A 20,365-nucleotide genomic window follows, 5' to 3' on the forward strand; every position below is an offset into this window, starting at 1 on the left:
TCTCAGAAAGCAGCTCAGCGTCCCATGTGACAGTTCGAGAGAGAGAAGAGAAATAAAAAAAAAAAGAGTGAGGCAGAATATTCCTGAGAGGGCACACTGGGTAGCAGAGTGCTAGCATCAGCTCCTTTTAATGGGCCATATAAAAACAACTGAGGAGAAAAAAAAAAAACTTTACTATAGCCGTCAGTGCCAACTGGTCTGGCATGCAGCTGTTTCCCCATCCCTCCTCCCTATTCATAAAAAAAACATATTCTCATCTCACGGCGTCTCAATGAACAATATCACATCACAAACAACCCGCCCGCCCGCCTGCCCCGTCACATATGGCACCAGGGCGCGCAGAGACACAGAGGAGCCGGGAGACAGTAGGATTACTACCACCATCAGTCTCCGTTGTAGGAAACCTGCTGGTGGTGCCAAAAAACGCCTCTCAACATTCAGCGTTCATCAACACGCACCCTAAAACAAAGGCACATGCTTGTCGTCAAAACGCACATGTACTCGCGATCACACCCACTTTTTTCTCCCCTTCCATCCCTCCTTGCTCCCGAGCCATCTTGTTTGATCAAAAGCATTTCCTGTGCATCTGCTGTCCCCCGTCAGATGACTTTCAAACAAGTCCTGTTATTTGGTGGCGAGCAGATGGGACTCGGGGGAGAATTTGTTTAGAAAAGCCCCGGTTTGGTCTCAACAAAGCTGCAGTCCGAGATTTGCGTCCAGGAAGCCTTCCTGGAAACGCTGGGCACATGTGAGATTGAGTCCGCTTAACTGCACAAAAGCAGAGCTACCTGATCTCAGGTGAGGGGATTCTGGCGTCGTGTAGAAACTTAACACTTTCCTGTATTATTATTCCCTTTGTCTTACACCAATTTGTGGTCTGAGACACAGTTTTAAAGTTCAACTCTGCTTGTTACAACTTCAGTCTCAGGACAGCAATTTAAGCAATAAAGAGTATGTCATCATACGTAACCCCCTGAACTTCTTTACTTTGCTGTTAAGTGGTCAGAATTGCAGCACCGGTGTAATTTACCCAAAGACTACAGCCAGAACACGTCTCCCTCTCAGGGGTCATTAAGCTGAGGTCGGAGGGTGGCAAAACACACATGTGCCCTCTCAACCGCGCCTCCCCTCCTCCAGGTTTTCAGCACGGAGCGACTCTGGGCTCAGAGCTCCGGCTGTCTCCAAAACCGTGATTCTATCTGTGAACGCTTCATTGACACATGGAGGTGGGGGGCTTTGTCGGCCATTACAGCTCTATTTTGTGTTAAACGAGTGGGTAATTAGGAGGCCTGTGGTACAGCGGGCCCCTACAGGGAGGGGTCCACACGGAGACATACGGAGAAAGAACAGGGGGCTGTCTTAAGCCTGACACACACTGGCACTCTGTGGCCCGTCTCTGCAAAAACACAGAGTCACTTCTAGAAACGAAGCTGACAATAACACTTGATTTCAACATGGGCTGGTAAAAGCTAACAATAATAACCATTCTCGGTGATTTTATTGATATTTCTTTCACACTTTTTCCCCGATGTCATCACAGTTTGTGCTCCCTGTTAATGACTCGCCTGGTTGTGGGTGTCTCAGGAAGGACGTTTTGTGTCGGCGTGTTTGATGGGCCTTATGGTAGCCATATGAGTCTTCCTGAGGGATGTCATTTCCCCAGCGGTTCCTCATCTAATATGAGGGGGAGTTCAAGTTGGACCACCCGTGAATAAACAGGGCTCGTATCTCTGATCTGTGGCACTCAGATTTTGCTAATTAATTGCGTGGTCAGAGTGACGAGTATCAGCGAGGCCTAGTTTAAAGATCTGTGGTATGATTTTCCTCAGAGGGTTACAATGTGTGTGTGGGTGTGTGTGTGTGTGTGTGTGTGTGTGTGTGTGTGTGTGTGTTTGGGTATGGTAAGTGGTTAGTCAGGTCCCTCTGGCCACTGTGTTATTAGCGGGAGGCTAACTCGGTTTCTGCGGCTCGCATTGTGCTTAATCGCTTGACAGCTCTTGGTTGCTCTGCGGTTTGCCACTGTACCAACAGCTCAGCAAGTGTGCGCCCGTTCATGCATGTGTTCATGTGTGTAGGCACGTCTGCCCGCGCGTGTAGATATGATTGTAAATGCATGTACGTCTGTCGTCTAGCGCCTGCGTCTGTATAGGCTCGCTCACGTGACGTGTTTTGCAGAGAGAGAGTGTGTGTGTTATTGGCGTCATTAGTCTAGTGTAGCCACAGTGCTGATTTGCAGCAGAGCTAATAGACCTCATTAAATGTCATTTTGAGCTAATAGACAGGGAGTGGTTGTTTAAACCAATATGCTTTTATAGGTGGTTCTGTCTCCTTTCAGCTGCTCCTGACGGTGGCTGCGGCCAGCTGAGACAAACTTCCTGAGTGATAATAGCCGAGTCGTAATAACGCAATATAACACACAGGCTTTCTGTCCAAACCCACTGTTCTCATTATACTTAATTGATGACAGACAAACACAGGAGGTGACAAAAACCATTGTGGCGTCACACATACTGTGTCTTGCTGTGGCATATTCGGGTGGTTATTGTGCATAACTGCGTGTGTGTGTTGGTGTGTCAGTGGTGGAGGTTAGCGGTCAGGACTGTCTCTGCTCTCTGGTGTTTCGAAGCCGCCGGGTCTTGGGGGGGTTCTGGGCTTGGGGACAGGGTCGTGTTTTGGTTCGATTTTGGTCAGGGTGTTAACAAGTCTGGTGAGGAGGCCCTGGTTACTTACAGGCCTGCAGACAATATTAGTGGTTCAGGAGACCTGTGCTGCCAAGCCAAACTATTCCTGCGACACACACACACGCTCATGCTCACACACATACGAACAGCACTGTGGCAGATCTGCTTCTGTATACATTCACACTCAGAGCTGTCGTGATGATAGGATAGCGTTTTTCCAAACAAGCTACAAGGTGCTTCACAGAGGAACACGCAAATCTCTTCATTGATACATTAGTATACACACTAAAGGCGAAAAAATAAAGTTAAATAGGAAATGACAATAGAAGATAACCTGATAGATGGCAAGGAATTATGATCGCCTCCAGTTACTTATATAGACGTTGAGAAGTTGACAGATGTGTTATCGGGCAGAGATGTAATTTTGCCTCGAACGCACATTTTTTAATTTGTTAAGGTCCTTGTTCCTTTGGAACAACTAAAAATCGAGAGATAGAACCCCTAAACACGAAGGAAATAAGTTACAGTAGTGGAAATGGAATGAAATTAAAGAAATGGATTACTTTCTCCAGGACAGACGAAGATAATTACCTCTGCAAAGGAGGTTTTCACTTGTCTCCGTCAGTTGGTTGGTTGGTTGGTTTGTTTGTTGATTTGCTGGTTGGTTGGTTGGTTGGTTGGTTCATTTGCTGGTTGGTTCATTTGCTGGTTGGTTGGTTGGTTGGTTGGTTGGTTGGTTTTCTGGCTGGCTGGTGGGTTAGTTGGTCGGTTGGTCAGCAGGATTACACAAAAACTACATATTTCCACGAACCTCGGATTGAACATGAGGCTTGGCCCAGAATAGACCCGATTAACTTTTGTTGCAGATCCAGATGGAGGGACGGATTTTTTTCTAACTTTCTTTAAGATTGTGGGAAAAAAAAGACATTATTCAGCTCAGGCATGGATCATGAGGTATCTATAAGTGAATAGAGTTTGATGTGGTTCTAAACAAAATCCTGATCCAGCAGATTTGATTTATGTTTTATCTGATTATGGGTTAGGGGCTTAATTGAATAAATGGTGGCTGTTTGGCTTCGGCAAGGTATGCGCTCGACTTAGTGCCACTGTCGCCCCTGCATCATAATAATAACCTGTTTTATTAAACGGGTAAGCCGTTGTTCGTTGCTTTTATTTCAGTTAAATATACTCTCCAGTTCTGATGCCAGCATCAGTGACAGTAACCTCTATGGCACCTGCCATTGTTGACAAACAAACAGTTGCTTCTTTCGCTTCTAGTCACACCTGAACGACGCCCGTACAGGACGCTGTTTTGTTGAGATGCATTTAGCCACGAGCGCATAGTTTGAAGCTTGGCAAGGTGGAGTCACTATATTTGCATAGTCACACGATCGCACATGTGGCAGCCTCCCATATTTCTACCCACAGGTAGAATATTTTTTGACAGACTGCCGAGGTTATTCAGGGTGAGCAGAGGTTAGTTGTGAGGACCAAAAAAAATAATCTCTGATTTATTGTCATGTTGCCTCAAGAAATGTTTGCACGTGCAGCATTTGCAGGTGCAATATAACCAGAACTGACCACCCTCTTGAATTATTTTTCCAAACACTGCTGCTAACTGTAGCTACAGTTAGTTAGCTCATTTTGCTTCGCAGCTAGCATACTAGACTGGTGGCTCATGGTGGTATTGCAAGAAGGGACAGGCTGGGGCTAGCTGGTTAGCATGCTAAACTTCATTGGCCTCTCCAACACAATACTTTGAAATAACTCTTATATCTTCAAATTTTGTTGACAATTTTAACAAATCTTAGAAATCTTACATATTGCACGCTGAGGGAGTTAATTAGTGACAGGATTGCTTTTATGGTCATGTCCTGATTTATTGAAACAAACAAATAAAAAACCGTTGTAAAGCTAAAACTGAGCCTTGTGGCGTACTACTCATGGGTTAGTCAGTGGAGAACACACTCACTCACGTGCACTCAGACAGACGCCTACACACCTAACTAACCTTACTGGAATGGCTGCTAGACTATGTCTTATTAAAACTCTTTGAAAAGATTTCCATCGTCAGTGCTGTCGGGCTCGTAACTGCCTGAGTAAGTGAGATGCCCTCATTACCATGTCTGCCGTGATGACACCAAAAGACCTCTGAAGCGTATCGTCACGAACACATGCCATTACACGCGCTTCTACGGTGCTGTTTACCTGCTGTAAGGCCCGGGCTTTGTTTCTTACAGCAGTCGTTTATGCTCTGTGTTAAAAGATTCTCACAGATGATAATTACTTTGTACCACACTATTTAGATGATGTCAGCCAGCTGTTATTTCATTTCCTTGCAGTATGTACTGATACACGAGACCCTTTCTGTCTCGGGATTATCATTCCATGTCAGTGACTGCATCAAGCTACGTGTCCACAAAATTTGAATATACCTTTGGAGAGCATCCAGGTGATAAAAGATGATATCAGAAGACTCAAAACATACAGACAGATACACGCCCACACCGAACTAATACTGCCCTATTCAAAGCAGCTTTTAACAATGGGAGCCGGACAAATAAAACTCACCCAAACATCAGGAGGAAAAGGAATGAAAAGGGGGAGGGAGGAGGGCGAGGAGGAGGAGGAGGAGGGGGAAACAGAGAGAAGAAGAAAAAAAAAGGACTGCAGGCTTTTCCAGAGGCAGTCAGTCAGTTGAATGTCTTATGAAGTTCCTTGAAGAGGTGCCAAGGCCTTTACAACACAAAACACAAAATCATTCATTGGGAGAGAGAGACAGCAGAATAAAGAGGCAGAAAGTGAATCATAAAAAAGAGACAAAGATTAAGAAAAAAGGGGGCTGGAGATGGCTGGCCCCCGAGCCGCTGCAAAAAAACATCTTGGAGGGATTTGTTCTCCTCTGTTCTGAATCAAAACACTTTAATGCGAGCGGAGAGGTGCAGAGGGAGCCCGTCCTAAAACCACACACAAGCCAAACGGTGTGTGTGTGTGTGTGTATACGTGTGTGTGTGTGTGTGTGTATACGTGTGCGTGCGTGGCTAAACTTTGTACGATATCATACGAGTGTGTATATAATGTGTTTTTGTGTTCAATAAATGTTTCGCCTTTGGGAATCATTGTGTATGTCTGTGTGTGAACAAAACTGTGTGTGTTTGTGTGTGTGTGTGTGTGTGTGTGTGTGTGTGCCCTTCCCTTGCCTGGCTTGCTTCCTCCAGGCTGGAACGCATGGACCACACAGACGGCTGGCAGCGCTCCACGACAGCCTGGCTCCCCCTTTTCTCTCCGTCTCCTTCTCTCCTTTTGCTCGCAGCCTCATCTTCCACACCTCCTCTCTCTCTCTTCGCTCTTTTTCACTTCTTCCTCTTTTCTCTCCTTACCCCCCCATTCTGTACTTTTACTTTTTCTTTTTTTTTTTTTCAATATCTCCTCCCTAACCCTCCATCCCTCTTCTTCCCTTTATACACCAGACCCCCATGGTCGACGGGCGCCTGGCTGTCACCCACTCAGCGCTTTTCCTCTTTCGAGCCACGCTCTGCCAGCTACAGATTGCCACCTGAAATAATTCATTGTTTCTGACCGCTCACAAAAACAACATGGCCACTGTGAGGGCTCCAAATAAAAAAGTGAAATATGGAGCCAGTGTATTCATTCATCCACTTTACTGGCTGTTCCACCATGAGATGACTGACACATACACACACACACACACACACACATTAGACACACATACACACAAACACAGACTGGCTGATTCAACTCAGGCTCCACGAGCATGGTTTTTTTTTTTTCTTTTTTCTGAATCAGCCCCAAAGATGCATTCATCCAATCGCACCCGGTGATCATAAACCAGACTGAAGGGCTTAGGGGGCATGACGTGACACCAAATTTATAAATTATCCCATTTATTCAGGATTTTCTGGCCGCTCCGCTTTTCTCCTCACGTGTTACTGAGTCAGGCAGAAGGCAGGAGAATTTCCTACTGATGTGTCAGTGATAGCTGAAACTTGATGTGCTGAGGGGGAGGAGGGGTTCTTTAAAGGAATAAATCAGCATTCTGGAAACATCTTCTTGTTGAGACATGAGAATCCAATCTCATGTCTGTACTGTAAGAATGAAGCTATGGCCAGGAGGACGTTAGCTTAGCATGAAGACTGAACACAAGGAATGGACGAAAGCAGGGGGCAGATTCAGGATGTTTGAGGGGCAGGGCGAAAAAAATAAAAAGGGCACCAGCTGTATGTGGTGGGACTTCCTAGATGACACATCATGTATTACCTACCTGATGTTATTCCTTGTTTCTGTCACATTTTCTTCCATTAATCTAACCTCCTGTTTCCAGTCTTTATGCTAGGCTAAGCTAGCTGGCTTCCGGCTGTAGCTCCATGTTTACTGTGCAGACATGAAGGTGGTATCTTCTCATCTTTCTCTCAGGAAGAAACCAAATGAGGATATTTTCCAAAAATGATTCCTTTGAACTTTTTAGCCCTCGGACCAGTTTTTTTTTTTTTTTCTTTTTTTCAGAAGCACACTGGTGCCCTTGTCATGATTCATCAGCACAAACCGTTCCCTATCTAAAAAAACGTGGGTATTTTAGGAGTATTTTCAGCCGGGACAGGACGAGGGAACGGCTAACCATCCATCAAAGATCTCTGTGCTCAGGCTCAGATCCAATCTAATGCTGCCATTAATTACAGAGGACTTATATTCTGTTTGCCTACTTGCTCTTACTTACTGTTATCAGATCAGCAGGGGCGAGTTGAATCCAGACTTATGTCTCTCGGACGGCTGTAATAATACTATTCTAGGATCAGTGTGCAACTGTGTGATTAGAGATACTATCTATAGAGGTGTTATCTAATCATTATTAAGCTTTTATAGTGTTTGTGGGTGTGCGTGCGTGAGCCCCTCCCTGTGTCCATGTGCGAGGGGTGCATGCATGGTCCATGTGTGCAAATGTGCATGATTGCATATGCAGACGTGAGTTTGCATACGTCCGCTCTTGTGTGTTTCTCACTGTATGTGTGTTTCCGTGTGTGTGCGCAAGTTGTTCACATCTGGTCTGAATCTGTCCATGTTTCCGGCCGCTGGCTGGGCAGGGAAGTGGCAGGCGCTATCGAAAATCTCCGCTGTTTTCACAGGGATGATGGGAATCTCAGGGACTTTCCCTACGGCAGTGAAATCATCCGCCTTTCCCGCTCCTTTAAATACCCCCGGCTCATTCCTCCGCCCTGCTAGGGTTCCGATAAAACAGCTGAGACGTCTTGTGTTTGGCAACAGTTGTCCTCTAAAAGGTGTAATTAAGTCATGAAAAAACTGTATTTACTGTCAGGGCCGGCTAAACTAATGGACTTGAGGTCTGGCTGTTTGGAGTGTAAATTGGACCTTAATGTGGTGGTTGACATGCTGCGTTTCTATAGGAGAAAAACACACCGGTTTCCTTTAAAATGGGTTGCATCCATAGATTTTTGTGGACACTCTGGGTGAAGCTGAGTGCTACCGAGATTGTGACAATAAGTAAAAGTGACTAGTGACAGAAGGTTCGCTTATGATGTGGATCAGAACGAACTTCATCCCCTTAAATATAGATGTAAATATCCGTCTGTATTTTACGATCTTCCTCAAAGACATCAAAATCCCGAACCCTCTCTAACTATTTCACCATTCACTGTTCTCCGTGCTCAGCAGTCCTCAGCGCTCGTGTCTCTCCTGACTGGTTCGGACCCATCCAGAGCTCTTAATTTACTGGTCATCAGGGTCTCTTCCTCCTCCATGTGCCTCCTCCCCCTCGCGCCTGTCCCCCTCTGTCTCCCTTCATCTCCCTCGGTCTCCCATTGCTATTTATTCCCATCACTAGGAGACGGGGCTGTGCACAAAGGCCGCACTGTGTCCCGAGGCTTTTTTAGAATAGAAATTCGGTCTGTTGAAAATGGAAACGCTATGATTGACTGGGCACAGCTTGCGCAGAGAGATGAGGAATGCCAGCAAGAGGCACAAATTATCCACAGGAACGATGGAGAAATATTATTAATGAAATATGGCCACGAATTATGTTATAAAGCAAAAAGAAAAACTTCAATAAGCTGAGGTTTTTTAAGTAGCCGATATTACTGGAGGTTCCAAAGCAACTATGTAAAGTAGCCGATGATGAGATTGCCTGTTTATTTTGAACTGTATGATGCCAGTCCGCTAACGTCATCCTAATAAAAAATCACCGCCCGTCTGACTGTCACTGGCTGCGCTTTCACTGCCGCCATTCTCAAGTCGGTGCGGAGGAGAACGCCAGACAGTTGTTCCAGAGTAAATTCATTTGTTGTGAAGATTGGGATGGTTTATTAAAGCATTTCTGACACATTTCTTCACGCAGTAGTGGAAAAACATTCCTCAGAGGATGAGGCGGATTATTTCATTGTCGTTTAGCGTTTACGCGTGTTAAGACCGTTCGCCAGTGACGACCTCCTGTGATGCAGTTTTCTCCTGGATTTCATCTTCCATATGTCAGATGATGGTTTTTCTGATGAGATCTTCCGTCTTCTCCTCTCCTCTTCCTCCGTTAGACCCACCTGGTGCTGAAGGTGTAGTGCCAGGCCTTTGTTCGCAGCGCAGGCAGGTTGGGCAGGATTCTGAAGTAGCTCGCTGTTTCTGTCTGAGCCAGCTGGAGCTCTGCCAAGCACAGCAGGAGTTTCTGCTCCCCTCTGTTTGATATTTACTTTACCGCCTTTACAGGGGAACTAGTGCAAGACCAGACAGACGCACTGACACAGGCCTGTGTCAGTGCTAAAAAGGACTGTGTGTATACAAGCCTCTCTTTTTACTCCACCTTTGCTTAACTATAGTCTACACCTGGGCCCCTGGGTAGGTTTTTCAGTGGTTCCCACTCCTGAGCTGACAGGACCGATGGGACAGAAATGGGCCGACTCAGGTGGAGCAAGCGACACATTGTCTTTTGCTTGTGTTTGCAATGTGTGCAGAGTGTCTAGAGTTACCAGCCTGAGAGTGCGCCGAGAATAGAATCAGGGATAGAAAGGGTGTAAAATTATCGGCAGAGGAATGCAGGAAAAGAACGGATAAAAATATATTTGGCATAGGTTTGCGACTCCTGTGGGGATAATGGGGCGATGGCGTGAGAGCCTGTGTTTACCTGAGGAAGAAGCCTCAGGTTATAACTAAGCATACATGCAACTTCTCACTTTCGGTATCGCCCAGTCTGAACTCTCTGTTTTTTTTTTTCTCATGCAAGGTGATACGAGGTAATTGCCTTTTGTCAATTAGCAGGATGTAGCATCCCATTCCCCAAAGCCTCTCTTCCCTTCTCTTTGTTTAGGTGAACAAACTCTGTTTGCCAAGTGAGCCACGGCACACAGAGGAACTGAGTCATTAAAATTTAGATTAATATAAAGGATATCTGACAAACACTGTTCCAGGAGAAAGGCAAACAAATTGAGATCATTACTCATCCACAGCTGAGAGCTGTCAGTGAGCTGCATGCCATGTTGCATGCAACATCACAGCCGTAATTAAAACTATTATCAAATAAATTATGTTTTATTGCAGATACTCATCAATGTCTGGTGCAAGTCCATGCCAATAAAAATGCTGTTTTATTTTCTGCGACCGCAGGGCATCGTCAGAAACTGGAGGACCCTCCCAAGACTGGTCTCTTCTCAGACCGCCTGAGCGAGCTGGAGAGGATGAGGGTGAGGGTGGCTGTTCCCACTCAAGGCCCGCGGCCAACTCTCAACCCGGTGGCCAACTCCTTCAACCCGCAGGGACAGACGCAGATAACAGGTGAGCGCCGGATTCTCAGAAGAGACAAGCATCCGCCCTCGTTAGGTGTCGTAGAGCAGGATCCTAACGTCCCGAAGCTGATCTTGCTCCTCTGACAGCCCCAAAGAAAAGTTCCTCCTTTGGGATTACAGGGTGACGAGCCGACAATGTTATTTGCTCGTGGTTAGAAGTGAATCTATTGGAGGTGTCATCATTTTACGTGAACATCCTAATATACATTGCAACACTGATTTCAGACGGATTCCCCAGCCCAACATTGTACTTTAAATCAAGTGTTAATATAAAGTTCTTAACTGATAGAGTAGGAATGTCAAGACATCACATGAATGAGCAGGCATCGGACTACGCAATATTTACTGTTTGTAAAGTGAAATATCAAACCCTCCCCCCCCCCGACTGAACACGTCCTAATGGGACCACAGAACTCCCAGTGCGGTATCGTACATCGCCTCTGAGATCGTCTGTCTTTCTCTACTCCATCACCCCTATCAGTCTACATCCAAGAAGGTAACGCCATCTCTCACGGTACGGGATGGCTGCTACCTGATCGCTCACACCTCTGGAGGCTCGTCGCAGCTCGTCATTTAGCTCTTAGTTACTCCACGGCGCAGGCTTTGTAGTGTTACTTAGCGGATCATTTTTAGGGATGGTTAAACAACGCGACTGAGGCAGAGCTTAACGGTTTTCTACACACGGTTGGACGTTCATTTTTCAAATGTTTTGAGGTGAAGCTTGAACTACCCGTCATGTTCATGTGTTTTGAATTGGTTCTTCTTTTTTTCCATTCAATTTGTCCAAAAAAAAAAAAAACGTTCAAATTTGTTTATTTGCTCTTTGGGGGACGACTGATTTAGAGATAGTAAATCACCGCACACTTGTTCGCGTATTTCATCATAACACATAATAAAAATAGCCCCCAAAACAATCAACTTTCATGCCCTGTGCGAGTGTCGCAGCGCAGACGTACACAATAAAGTGTGCGCAGCAGTTATTTTGGTTGGTTGTCTGCTCGGTGTTTACACCCTGGGTGTGTGCCAGCGAGGCTCTCTGTGCCTCAGCTGCAAGCACAATGTTTTATAAGGCAAACAGGAAGATCTTCTCTGCGAAGGTAAACATTAGATGTGTCATTATGGAGGATGTTGCATAACGCGCCCAACTGATACTTACCTCTAAACATAAGCACAGAGAAACAGAGACACTAATAATGTCTGCAGTTGTTGTGAATGTTATCCGCAGAACATTTGAACCAGCTGACCGGCCTTTGGTAATTATTCTTTCTTTCTTCTCCTGTCTGTTTTTTTTTTCTCTTCATATGTCTTTCTGGGCTTTTTTTCTCCTTCCTCCTTTCCCTCCCTCGCTCCATTTCTCCCCATCAGACCCTCGTCAGTCCCAGTCCTCTCCTCCCTGGTCGTATGAACAGACGTACCCGTCCTACCTGAGTCCCATGGCGTCCCCCTCAGTCCACTCCACCACCCCCCTCTCCTCCAGCCGAGGCACGGGCCTGCCTGCCATCAGTGACGTGCCTAGACGATTGCCAGGTAGAACCACTACTCTGCCACTGTGTGAAACCACCATGCCACCCTCATCCCATCACGACAGCCTAAACTGCCACAAACAACCCAGATGATACATTTTCTTTCGCGATAGGCGGAGAGACGAGCAGAGAGAAAAGACGAGACGAGCATGCACACGAGCTCAGCGACAGAGACAGGCTGCGACATAAAAAACTTCATCTTGTTATTCACAAGTTAGCGTGCCGCTATTAGCTCCCTCTCAGATTCACACGAGGAGCGAGGCATGTTGTCAGAGTCCGGCCGTCTCTCCAGAGAGCGGTTTGGATGGCGTGGATGACAGTGGAAGGAAAAGAAACGATTGTTTCCTTTTTTCCCCGCTCCAAGCCTTTGATCCCAGAGGAGTATGGGTAATAACAGGCCCAGGGATAATAACAGGCTCGTGACTGACAAATAAAGTGTCTTTATAGCGATACACCACTCTCACAAGGAATTCTGGGTAATTGCATTAGCCTAGTCTGTTTGTCGTAACGGCAGCATCTGTGTTCCAATTTGTCTCTGTTTTTCCGCCCGATGTGAAAGCTCCTTTAAACTCCCTACACGCCGCCAGACAAGTTTCTCCCCCGTACACCTGTTTGACTCACTGCCATGTGAGTTTTTTTTTCTACCCTCCTTTTTTTTCCCCTTCTGTTTTCTTGTGCTTACGTACTACACCCTCCTCTGTGTGTGTGTGTGTGTGTGTGTGTTTGCGTGTGTGTGCCCCGAGCAAGGGTGAGTGATTACGCGACGCGGCCGTGTGACTCTGCATTAGAAAGGGTTTAAAATCCAGCCAGCTGCCTTGTCAACTCGGATTAGTTTGGTCTTTCCCTCCAGCTTTCATCTCACGAGTGTCGGGCTTTGTTCTCCAAGTGACACGCGTGCATGTGCGAGCACGTCCACACGCATAAACACAGGCCCCCGAAAAACTCGCCTCCCGTCTTTGCCCACTTGCGCACCTCGAGCATTTAATGCCTCCTAAGTGATGTGACTAAGGCTCTCAGATCTCTGGAGATCATGTTGACACCTCGCCAGGCTCCTCTGTAACAGTATCCAGCCACAGAACATACCGACAAGTACAAGCAGAAGCTGATATGGATGCTCCAGCGCAAACTCTGCGCCATCACGTCCCCCCCCCGCACCCCCTCCACACAAACACACGCACCTTAACACAATCCAGCTCGTGTGTTGAAATGTTACCGTTGCTTAAAAAGCTGCTGCAAAAGTTCATCAGCGAAGTAAAACACCTAATTCGGAAGTGAGGATCAAGAGTTTGTAGAAACCTTCCAAATATTTAGACAATGCTCCACTCTGGTTTCATTTAAACTAATAAAGTTCGATCTGGCTCATCATCACAGGGCTCCTTTGAGCACTAAAATAGGTCCAAATGTTAAAAGCAGGAGTCAGGAGTTTATTGAACAGTGCCGGTCATGTCTGAGATCACGCTGCTCCTCCACAGCGAAGACAATCACCTACTATTTCTATTAGAATCAAACGGATCTTGTGGAAAGAGGAAGTTTAAAGGCCTTAATTGGCAGCATATGCTATCTGACGCTAGCGACAAAATCGGCTGCGCAATTCCTCCCTGCACATAAACACTGCAACCCCTCCTCCTTTCTCCGCCACCCCCTGTCCTCTCGCAGCAGACATGGTGACACGGAAGACGCCTGGTGATTTATGATAAGAGCGCCATGGCTGGACTAAACCACTGAGAGGAGACGGGAGGGAGAGAGAGAGAGAGCGAGAGGGGGAGGACCTCCTATTCTCCTTAAACTCTGCGCCCAGCGCGAAGCTCGCCGCAGCCAGTTAGTGGTTTTTGGGTATTTTTTAAGGGATGAAGCGAAGAGAGGAACGAAGGGTGAGATGGAGCGGCTCCTTCTCAGCTCGCTCGCTCGTCGTCGCGCGCACACGGACACACACACATACACACACACGCTGGAGCCGATGGGAGGCGAGGAGAGGAGCCACATCAGAGCTCAGCCCTGCCTCATTATGGATCTCATGGAAACTGTTTCTGCTCAAAGTGTTTCCACATGTGCAGCTCCTGATTCATCCCAACTGCCTTTTTTTTTATGTGCATACAGTATTCACACACACACACACACACACACACACACACACCCCTCTCCTCACACACACACACCCACCCACACCGTTTGCACACACACACACACACACACACACACACATTCGCATGCATAAACACATGAACATGCGCCAACACACACACGGCGAAACATAAATATGCAGAGGCGTAAACATATTGCATGCGTGGGACTTGAGTGATGTGTTTGTTAACTTTATCAAAAAACTCGAGAGCTGAAGTGAAAAACAGCTCTGAATGAAGCTGATGAATATAATAATATTTAGAGGAAAATGCTCCTCATAACTGTGCCCGCAAAAAAAATCCGTCAGCACAAGTGTTCTCCCAACGAGTTAATACACATATCTGGCTCGAAGTACGTGATCACATACAATTCAATTTACTACTGTTTCATTTCTCGGGGGACTTATTTTGTTCAAATTCAATTACTCAACGAGACAAAGTGCTAAATAGTTTAAGAGTCCAAAGCCACAATTCACATGATTAAAACAGACAAACTGTTATAAAGAGGAAGTGTAATTATTTAGGCGTGCGTGATAACATCTGCTGCGCCGTTGGTGTCGGACTGTCCTGAAGAACTGTTCTCATGTGTGTGTTCCCGCAGGTTCTTCTGACCTGAGCCCGTTCCCCGGTCAGTTCGACCGTCAGTTCCCGAGCCTCTCCTCCCTCACAGAGAGCCGCTTCTCCAGCCCTCGGATGCACTACCCGGCCACCTTCACCTACACCCCGCCCGTCACCACGGGCATGTCGCTGAGCAGCGCCCACTACCACACCTACCTTCCGCCGCCGTACCCGGGCTCCACCCAAAGCCAGAGCGGACCCTTCCAGACCAGCAGCACGCCGTATCTCTACTACGGCGCCTCGTCCGGCTCGTACCAGTTCTCCATGGTTCCCGGCGGGGATCGTTCGCCCTCCCGGATGATCCCGCCTTGCACTAGCGCCTCCACGGGCACCTCCCTGGTGAACCCTAACCTGCCCAGCCAGACGGAGGGAGGGGTGGACGGCGACGGGAGCCACAGTAACTCCCCGACCGTTCTCAACCCCGGAGGCCGCATGGATGAAGCAGTGTGGAGGCCATATTGAAGAAAAACAGCCCAGGAGGTGGAGATTGGAAGTCAACTGATGTCATGGTTTGAAAGCACAAAACCTTTTTTTTTTATTGAAAAGGGGATTTTTGAGCTCTCATCAGCTATCTCTTCCTTTTGCTTGGAAATTAAGGTTGAGATATAAAAAAAAAAAAAAAAGAAAAGCAAAAAGACCGGACTTGTACGGACTTGTCTTCCTGGAATGTGTTTTGACCAAGGCACTACAAAGGAAGTCATTCTCACAGCAATAAAGAGAAAGACGATTTTACTAGGCCCGAGTGGATGAGACTTTATTTCAGTTTTATTATAATCCACGAGCTAAGGGATGCTTCGACAATATTTGTAAAAGACTGCCTCTTTTGTATAGTGTTTGTATTTCATTAAGGCTTTTTGCAGAGCATGTTTTTGTACTACGACAATATCAAGATGCAAGTTAGGCACTGAGTAGCAAGTGATGAGCGTAACACATATGTTACCTTAAGTGGTATGGACAGTAAATTTGCTTTAAACCGATTAATTTAACTTGTATATTGTGGGTGAAACATTGATGTAGATTGAGGCGTTGTCTTAGTTTTAACTTATAAAGCCATAAATTATGTATTGTATTTGAAACTTGAGTCAAAGAAGTGTAATCTGAATATTTTTGATGCATCTATATGACTAAGTTAAAATGTTTTTTGATAGGTAATTTAAGAGAGTGAGAGGTTTAATTGTTTTTTTTTTTGTTTTGTTTTTTTGTAGTACCCAAAGATATAAATGGTTTTGAATATGAAATGTTATTTCCAAAGAGTATTGCAACATGTTTCTTCTGGTGTAACTTTCAGTTAAACTGCTCCACACATTAAGAGCCCAACATCCACGCAAGGCGTTGACACACATTTGGCTTGGAATTAAACCTTTGGTATTTATTGAGCAATAACTCGTTTTGTGCCTCTTGGCAACATCCCATGACAGAGAGCTTCAATGGGGGAAAATAATTATCCGTTGGGGAAATTTCTGCTTGATTTCTTCAGTTTGTCTCGTCTGACATGCACACAAATACGTATGTATTCTCTTGTCCAAATAAGAAATGGTACATTTATATACACAGTGACGTGTAGTCCAAAGATAATTATGGCGGTGCCGCGCCTCGTGGTGCTGTGAGTGCACTCCAAAAGCAGAAGGTCAGACTTTAAGGTTCAGTTGTTTTATATGTGAACTCCTCAGGACTGGAATAATCAAAGTCCACTCAGAATTGTTTTTCCTTTCATCTTTTTTTTTCTTCATATCCACCCGGCTGAATGCTCTGTCAAGATTATAGGGAAAACATGCCAAGTCTATTATAGCTTTCATATCATGCGCAGGAGATAGCTTTGGAAAAGTGTGTCTGAGTGCGTGACACACACGGGTACTTTCTTGTTTGTTTTCTTGCATTCTTTTCTTTTGGTCTCTGAGATTGAAAAGGACGGATCACAGTTAAAGACAAAAGAGACTGTGACATTCCTTCAGACATTTATTTATTTTCCCTTTTTTCTTTTTCTTTTTTTTTGCTTCTGTCGTCATGGTTTTCCAAATAGATGTGTATCGACCTCGCTAACCAGTGCCGTGCTCTAAAATCTCTGTGGCACCAGTATGAGGGGGAGGTCTGATATTTTCCAATTTTGAAATTACTATGTGAGATTTTTTTTTCTTTTTTAAAAAGTGTGCAAAAAAACCGAAGTGATTGGAAGCAGCTGCTGGCAGCAAACTGGTTAACCAAAAAATATGGGAGACTTGTGTATGTTTGTTTCATAAAGCACTTATTTCTTGTTTTATTTCTAGCAGCACTTGCGGCTGGCTGCCAGCAGGGCTCGTGGTTTTTGGTCCTCAGTGTAGATATAACGCCACTGGAGTCACACACACACACACATATACACACACATATACACACACACAGAATGGATAACACTTGGCCAAACAAGCCATTTACATTGGAGTCGAATCTGATCTCACAAGGCAGTTGGTATTTGTTTGAAAAAAGCCCTTTTCTTGCTTTCCTACAATATGATATTCAGTGCATGTAGGTAATATAATAACCCAATTTGAAAAAGCTGAGAAAAACACGGCCCTGTCCAAAGGATCAGACTTCAAGCTTTTCATTGAAGGTTTGCACGCAGTGCCTCTTTCCCAGTCTCTGCAGAGGATGTTCTGAACTCAGCTAATGGAATTGAACATGTCACACTACATTTCCCCGACTGCTTCGGCCCAAAAGTCTTTTTGCTGTTACAGTGTAACATAAGAAAGCAAATAAAAACCTTTTAGATTGTTGTGATTTTACAGCTTTTTTCCACAGATTTATCCGACGTCTCCATAGTAACTATGCACATCTGTTGTAATTCATTTAAACTGCGCCTCTCTTTCCAAACTTTGAACAGGAAATGCTCTTTTAAAAACTGTTTACACATCAATGCAGCACTGACATCCCATTTTGTCCTCATCTGCTTTTGTTTGTGTTGTGTGTTTTTTTTTTTTTGTTTCTTTTTCCTGAAAATCAGAGGTTCATCCCTTTTTTCTTTGCTTTGGTTAAATGTTGCGTACGAACCGTCTTCAGAAACCTTGTATTATTTAATGATCAACATGTATGATATCCAGGAACAGTACCTTACCCTGCTCTTATGTAAAGTTTACTTGTTATGTCTATTTTGATGCTTCTTCTCTCATGAACACTTGTCAGGAAATCGAAACTAACGGAGCCTCCGTTGGATTTTTTACTGGTACATTTCATAAAGATCATCTTTTTTTTTTTTTTAAAGGGACAAACAGACCTGACAACAGTGAGTGAAATTGGCATTGTGATTGTACATTTTGTTTATTTTAAGAATAAAATAGGAATTTTGTAACTTAATGTCACCTCTTAATCGCCTCTTTTTGCTGAAGCTTTATTTTGTTGAATATTTTTTTAAAAAAGGAAGTAGACATGTGATTATCCAGCACATTTTCTGAGTATTTATATTTTCCTGTTGTTTGGAGTCCCTCTCCACTCAACAGTGTGTTTGTGTGTGATCATTTGTGTAATCATGTGCAGAAGTGAAGGGGCAACATTTCATTGTTTCCTTGCATACTTTAAGACGTGTCGGTACAACCGCGATCTTGTGACAGGATCCGGTTCAGCTGGGTCGAGCATGAAAATGTGTTGTGAAAGCTCAAAGTGTACAAACACTGAGAACTGACATTTCAGTGACGTAGACGACATGAACAATATTTATATATTCATTTATTTTGACTTTTTTTGTCAAGCGACTGTAAATCGCCTCTGTACTGTGTCCCCGTCTTCAAACTCACCTCCTGTGTTCGGTCCCGGTTTGGCATCGAGCCGCGTTTCCACCCAGGCTGCGAAGCCCAGTTGAGCTGACCCTCTGAGGTTTTGGTCCAAGCAAAGTGTAGGTCCACTTAGCTCCATGGCTAATGTATAATGAGCTAATCAGCTAACGGTAGCTAGCAAAAAAGCTGTCCCGTATATTTCTGGAGCTGCCTGACTGCTGCCTGTCTTCAACAAATTACACCTGAAAGAAACTTAATCAGATTATTACACTTTTTGGGAGAGTGTCTTTAATTTAGGAAAGGTTTATGTATTGTAATATAATTTAATGGGTATTTGTTTTGGACTCCCCTGTGCACTGGGCCCCCACTGATTCTCCGAGAACATTTAGCAGCGTCATCACTTGTTTAATCTTTTTCTGAAACAGTTAACAAGCAGGTCTCCGATCGTGTTTTGCGCGTAGGAAGCACATTTAACGGTGTCACCTCTGGTCTGCCGCTCTGTCTGCACCAACATTGTCTTTGGACGGGGACTAAGGCGGGCTGGGGGCCCCGGCACGCTCAGCCAGACTACTACTGCCACTGCCACTGCCATGGCTTCATTTCAAAGGTACAGTGGGAAACCAGAGAGATGGAGACAGGAACAGAGACAGGGAGAACCAGGGAAGCTGTTTTACATTATTCCAAGACATAATAGAGCCAATCTAAGTGTGCGCACACACACACGTCCGCATGCTGAAATAGAGAAAGAGAGAAGAGAGGGCGAGCTACACCATGCCATGTGTTTTTTTAAGGTTCAGATTGGGAACATTCTCGGGATTTCCCTGAATATAGATTGCACGGAAAAAAAAAAAGAGCTCCCGCTGGTTTCAGGTTCACGTTCGTAGCATTCTCAGCCATGTCTAGCAATTATAATAATGAACTCCGGAGGAGCAGACACCCGGAGAAATTAGCATAATGTCCTCCATGCACGAGAGAGACAGCAGCAGCGAGGGCTGGTATCGAGTTTTTGTCCCTGTTAAATCTGGTGGTTGAACATGATGCCAGTGATGATGCACGCTTGATTTTTATACCAGGTTGTAAGTCAGCAAGAAGTCTGCGCTCTCTGCCTTGTATTATCCAATCAGAGAGGAATACAAACAGGAGTTTATGAGGAGACAAAACCACTCTATTCAGATGACTGTGCACACACACACAAACACAAACACACAGCTGACAGCCCAACACGATTGTTTACTTGACCTCTGCGAAACGTTTCAGAGGAGCAGCGCAGGCGGGAAGTGATCCTCGAGGGTCCCATAGCACTCCCAGAGCTGTATATCTCTGCCTATGTTTCCGTCTCCACTAACAGGGCTGTGTGTGTGTGTGTGTGTGTGTGTGTGCAATGTTTCTACCCTCAAACAGGAATGCATGCATCTTGATTTCTCATTTAGTCCGGAGATAAACTCGGGGCAGGGGGGGACTTCTCCGGCGTGTCGAATCAGCATGACCTCCCTGAACCTTTCTAATCTGATGTCATCTGAGCTCGATGACGGGCCACCTTAACGTCTCGGAGGACGCCCATCTCTGAGCCCTCGTCCACTGAAGTCAAGCGTGATTGATCTTAATTTGGTCTGATTGTAATTGAGCAATCCCTCCTCCCGGGGCCAGGAGGGTTTCAAACTGAGTCAACAATAACTGTGTACTTTGGCGCACTCTAGTGGCTTTTTTATTTAACCATAGGGACCGGGGCGAGGGGCCCACCCAAATGGTGTTCCATCCAGGGAAAGCCAGGCTGGATGTGGCCAAAGTAGCGCTTATTATGTTAGTGGTACTCCTGCTAAAGTTCCAACACCCCACATTTTGTCTCCATAGATTTAAGCCTTTGCGCCGCAAATGAATGTC

The 20,365-nt window shown here is 45.4% G+C and overlaps 1 protein-coding gene across 21 annotated transcripts in view; it reads left to right on the forward strand.

Annotated features, from left to right (window-relative positions):
- The window catches only part of runx2b (RUNX family transcription factor 2b), a 123,127-nt gene extending 105,203 nt beyond the window's left edge, over positions 1-17,924 (forward strand). For 19 of the 21 annotated variants that reach the window (XM_030406162.1, XM_030406158.1, XM_030406164.1 and 16 more), the window contains 3 exons: positions 10,302-10,469; positions 11,846-12,007; positions 14,725-17,924. In XM_030406162.1, the coding sequence (XP_030262022.1) occupies positions 10,302-10,469; positions 11,846-12,007; positions 14,725-15,203 (809 nt within the window). In that variant the 3' untranslated portion in view covers positions 15,204-17,924. The remainder of the gene's footprint in view (positions 1-10,301; positions 10,470-11,845; positions 12,008-14,724) is intronic. The other 2 variants (XM_030406179.1, XM_030406180.1) reach the window with 1 other exon arrangement.
- Positions 17,925-20,365: the final 2,441 nt, after the last annotated feature.

The sequence above is a fragment of the Sparus aurata genome, chromosome 22 (genome assembly GCF_900880675.1).
Source record: "Sparus aurata chromosome 22, fSpaAur1.1, whole genome shotgun sequence".
Classification (NCBI taxonomy): Eukaryota; Metazoa; Chordata; class Actinopteri; order Spariformes; family Sparidae; genus Sparus; species Sparus aurata.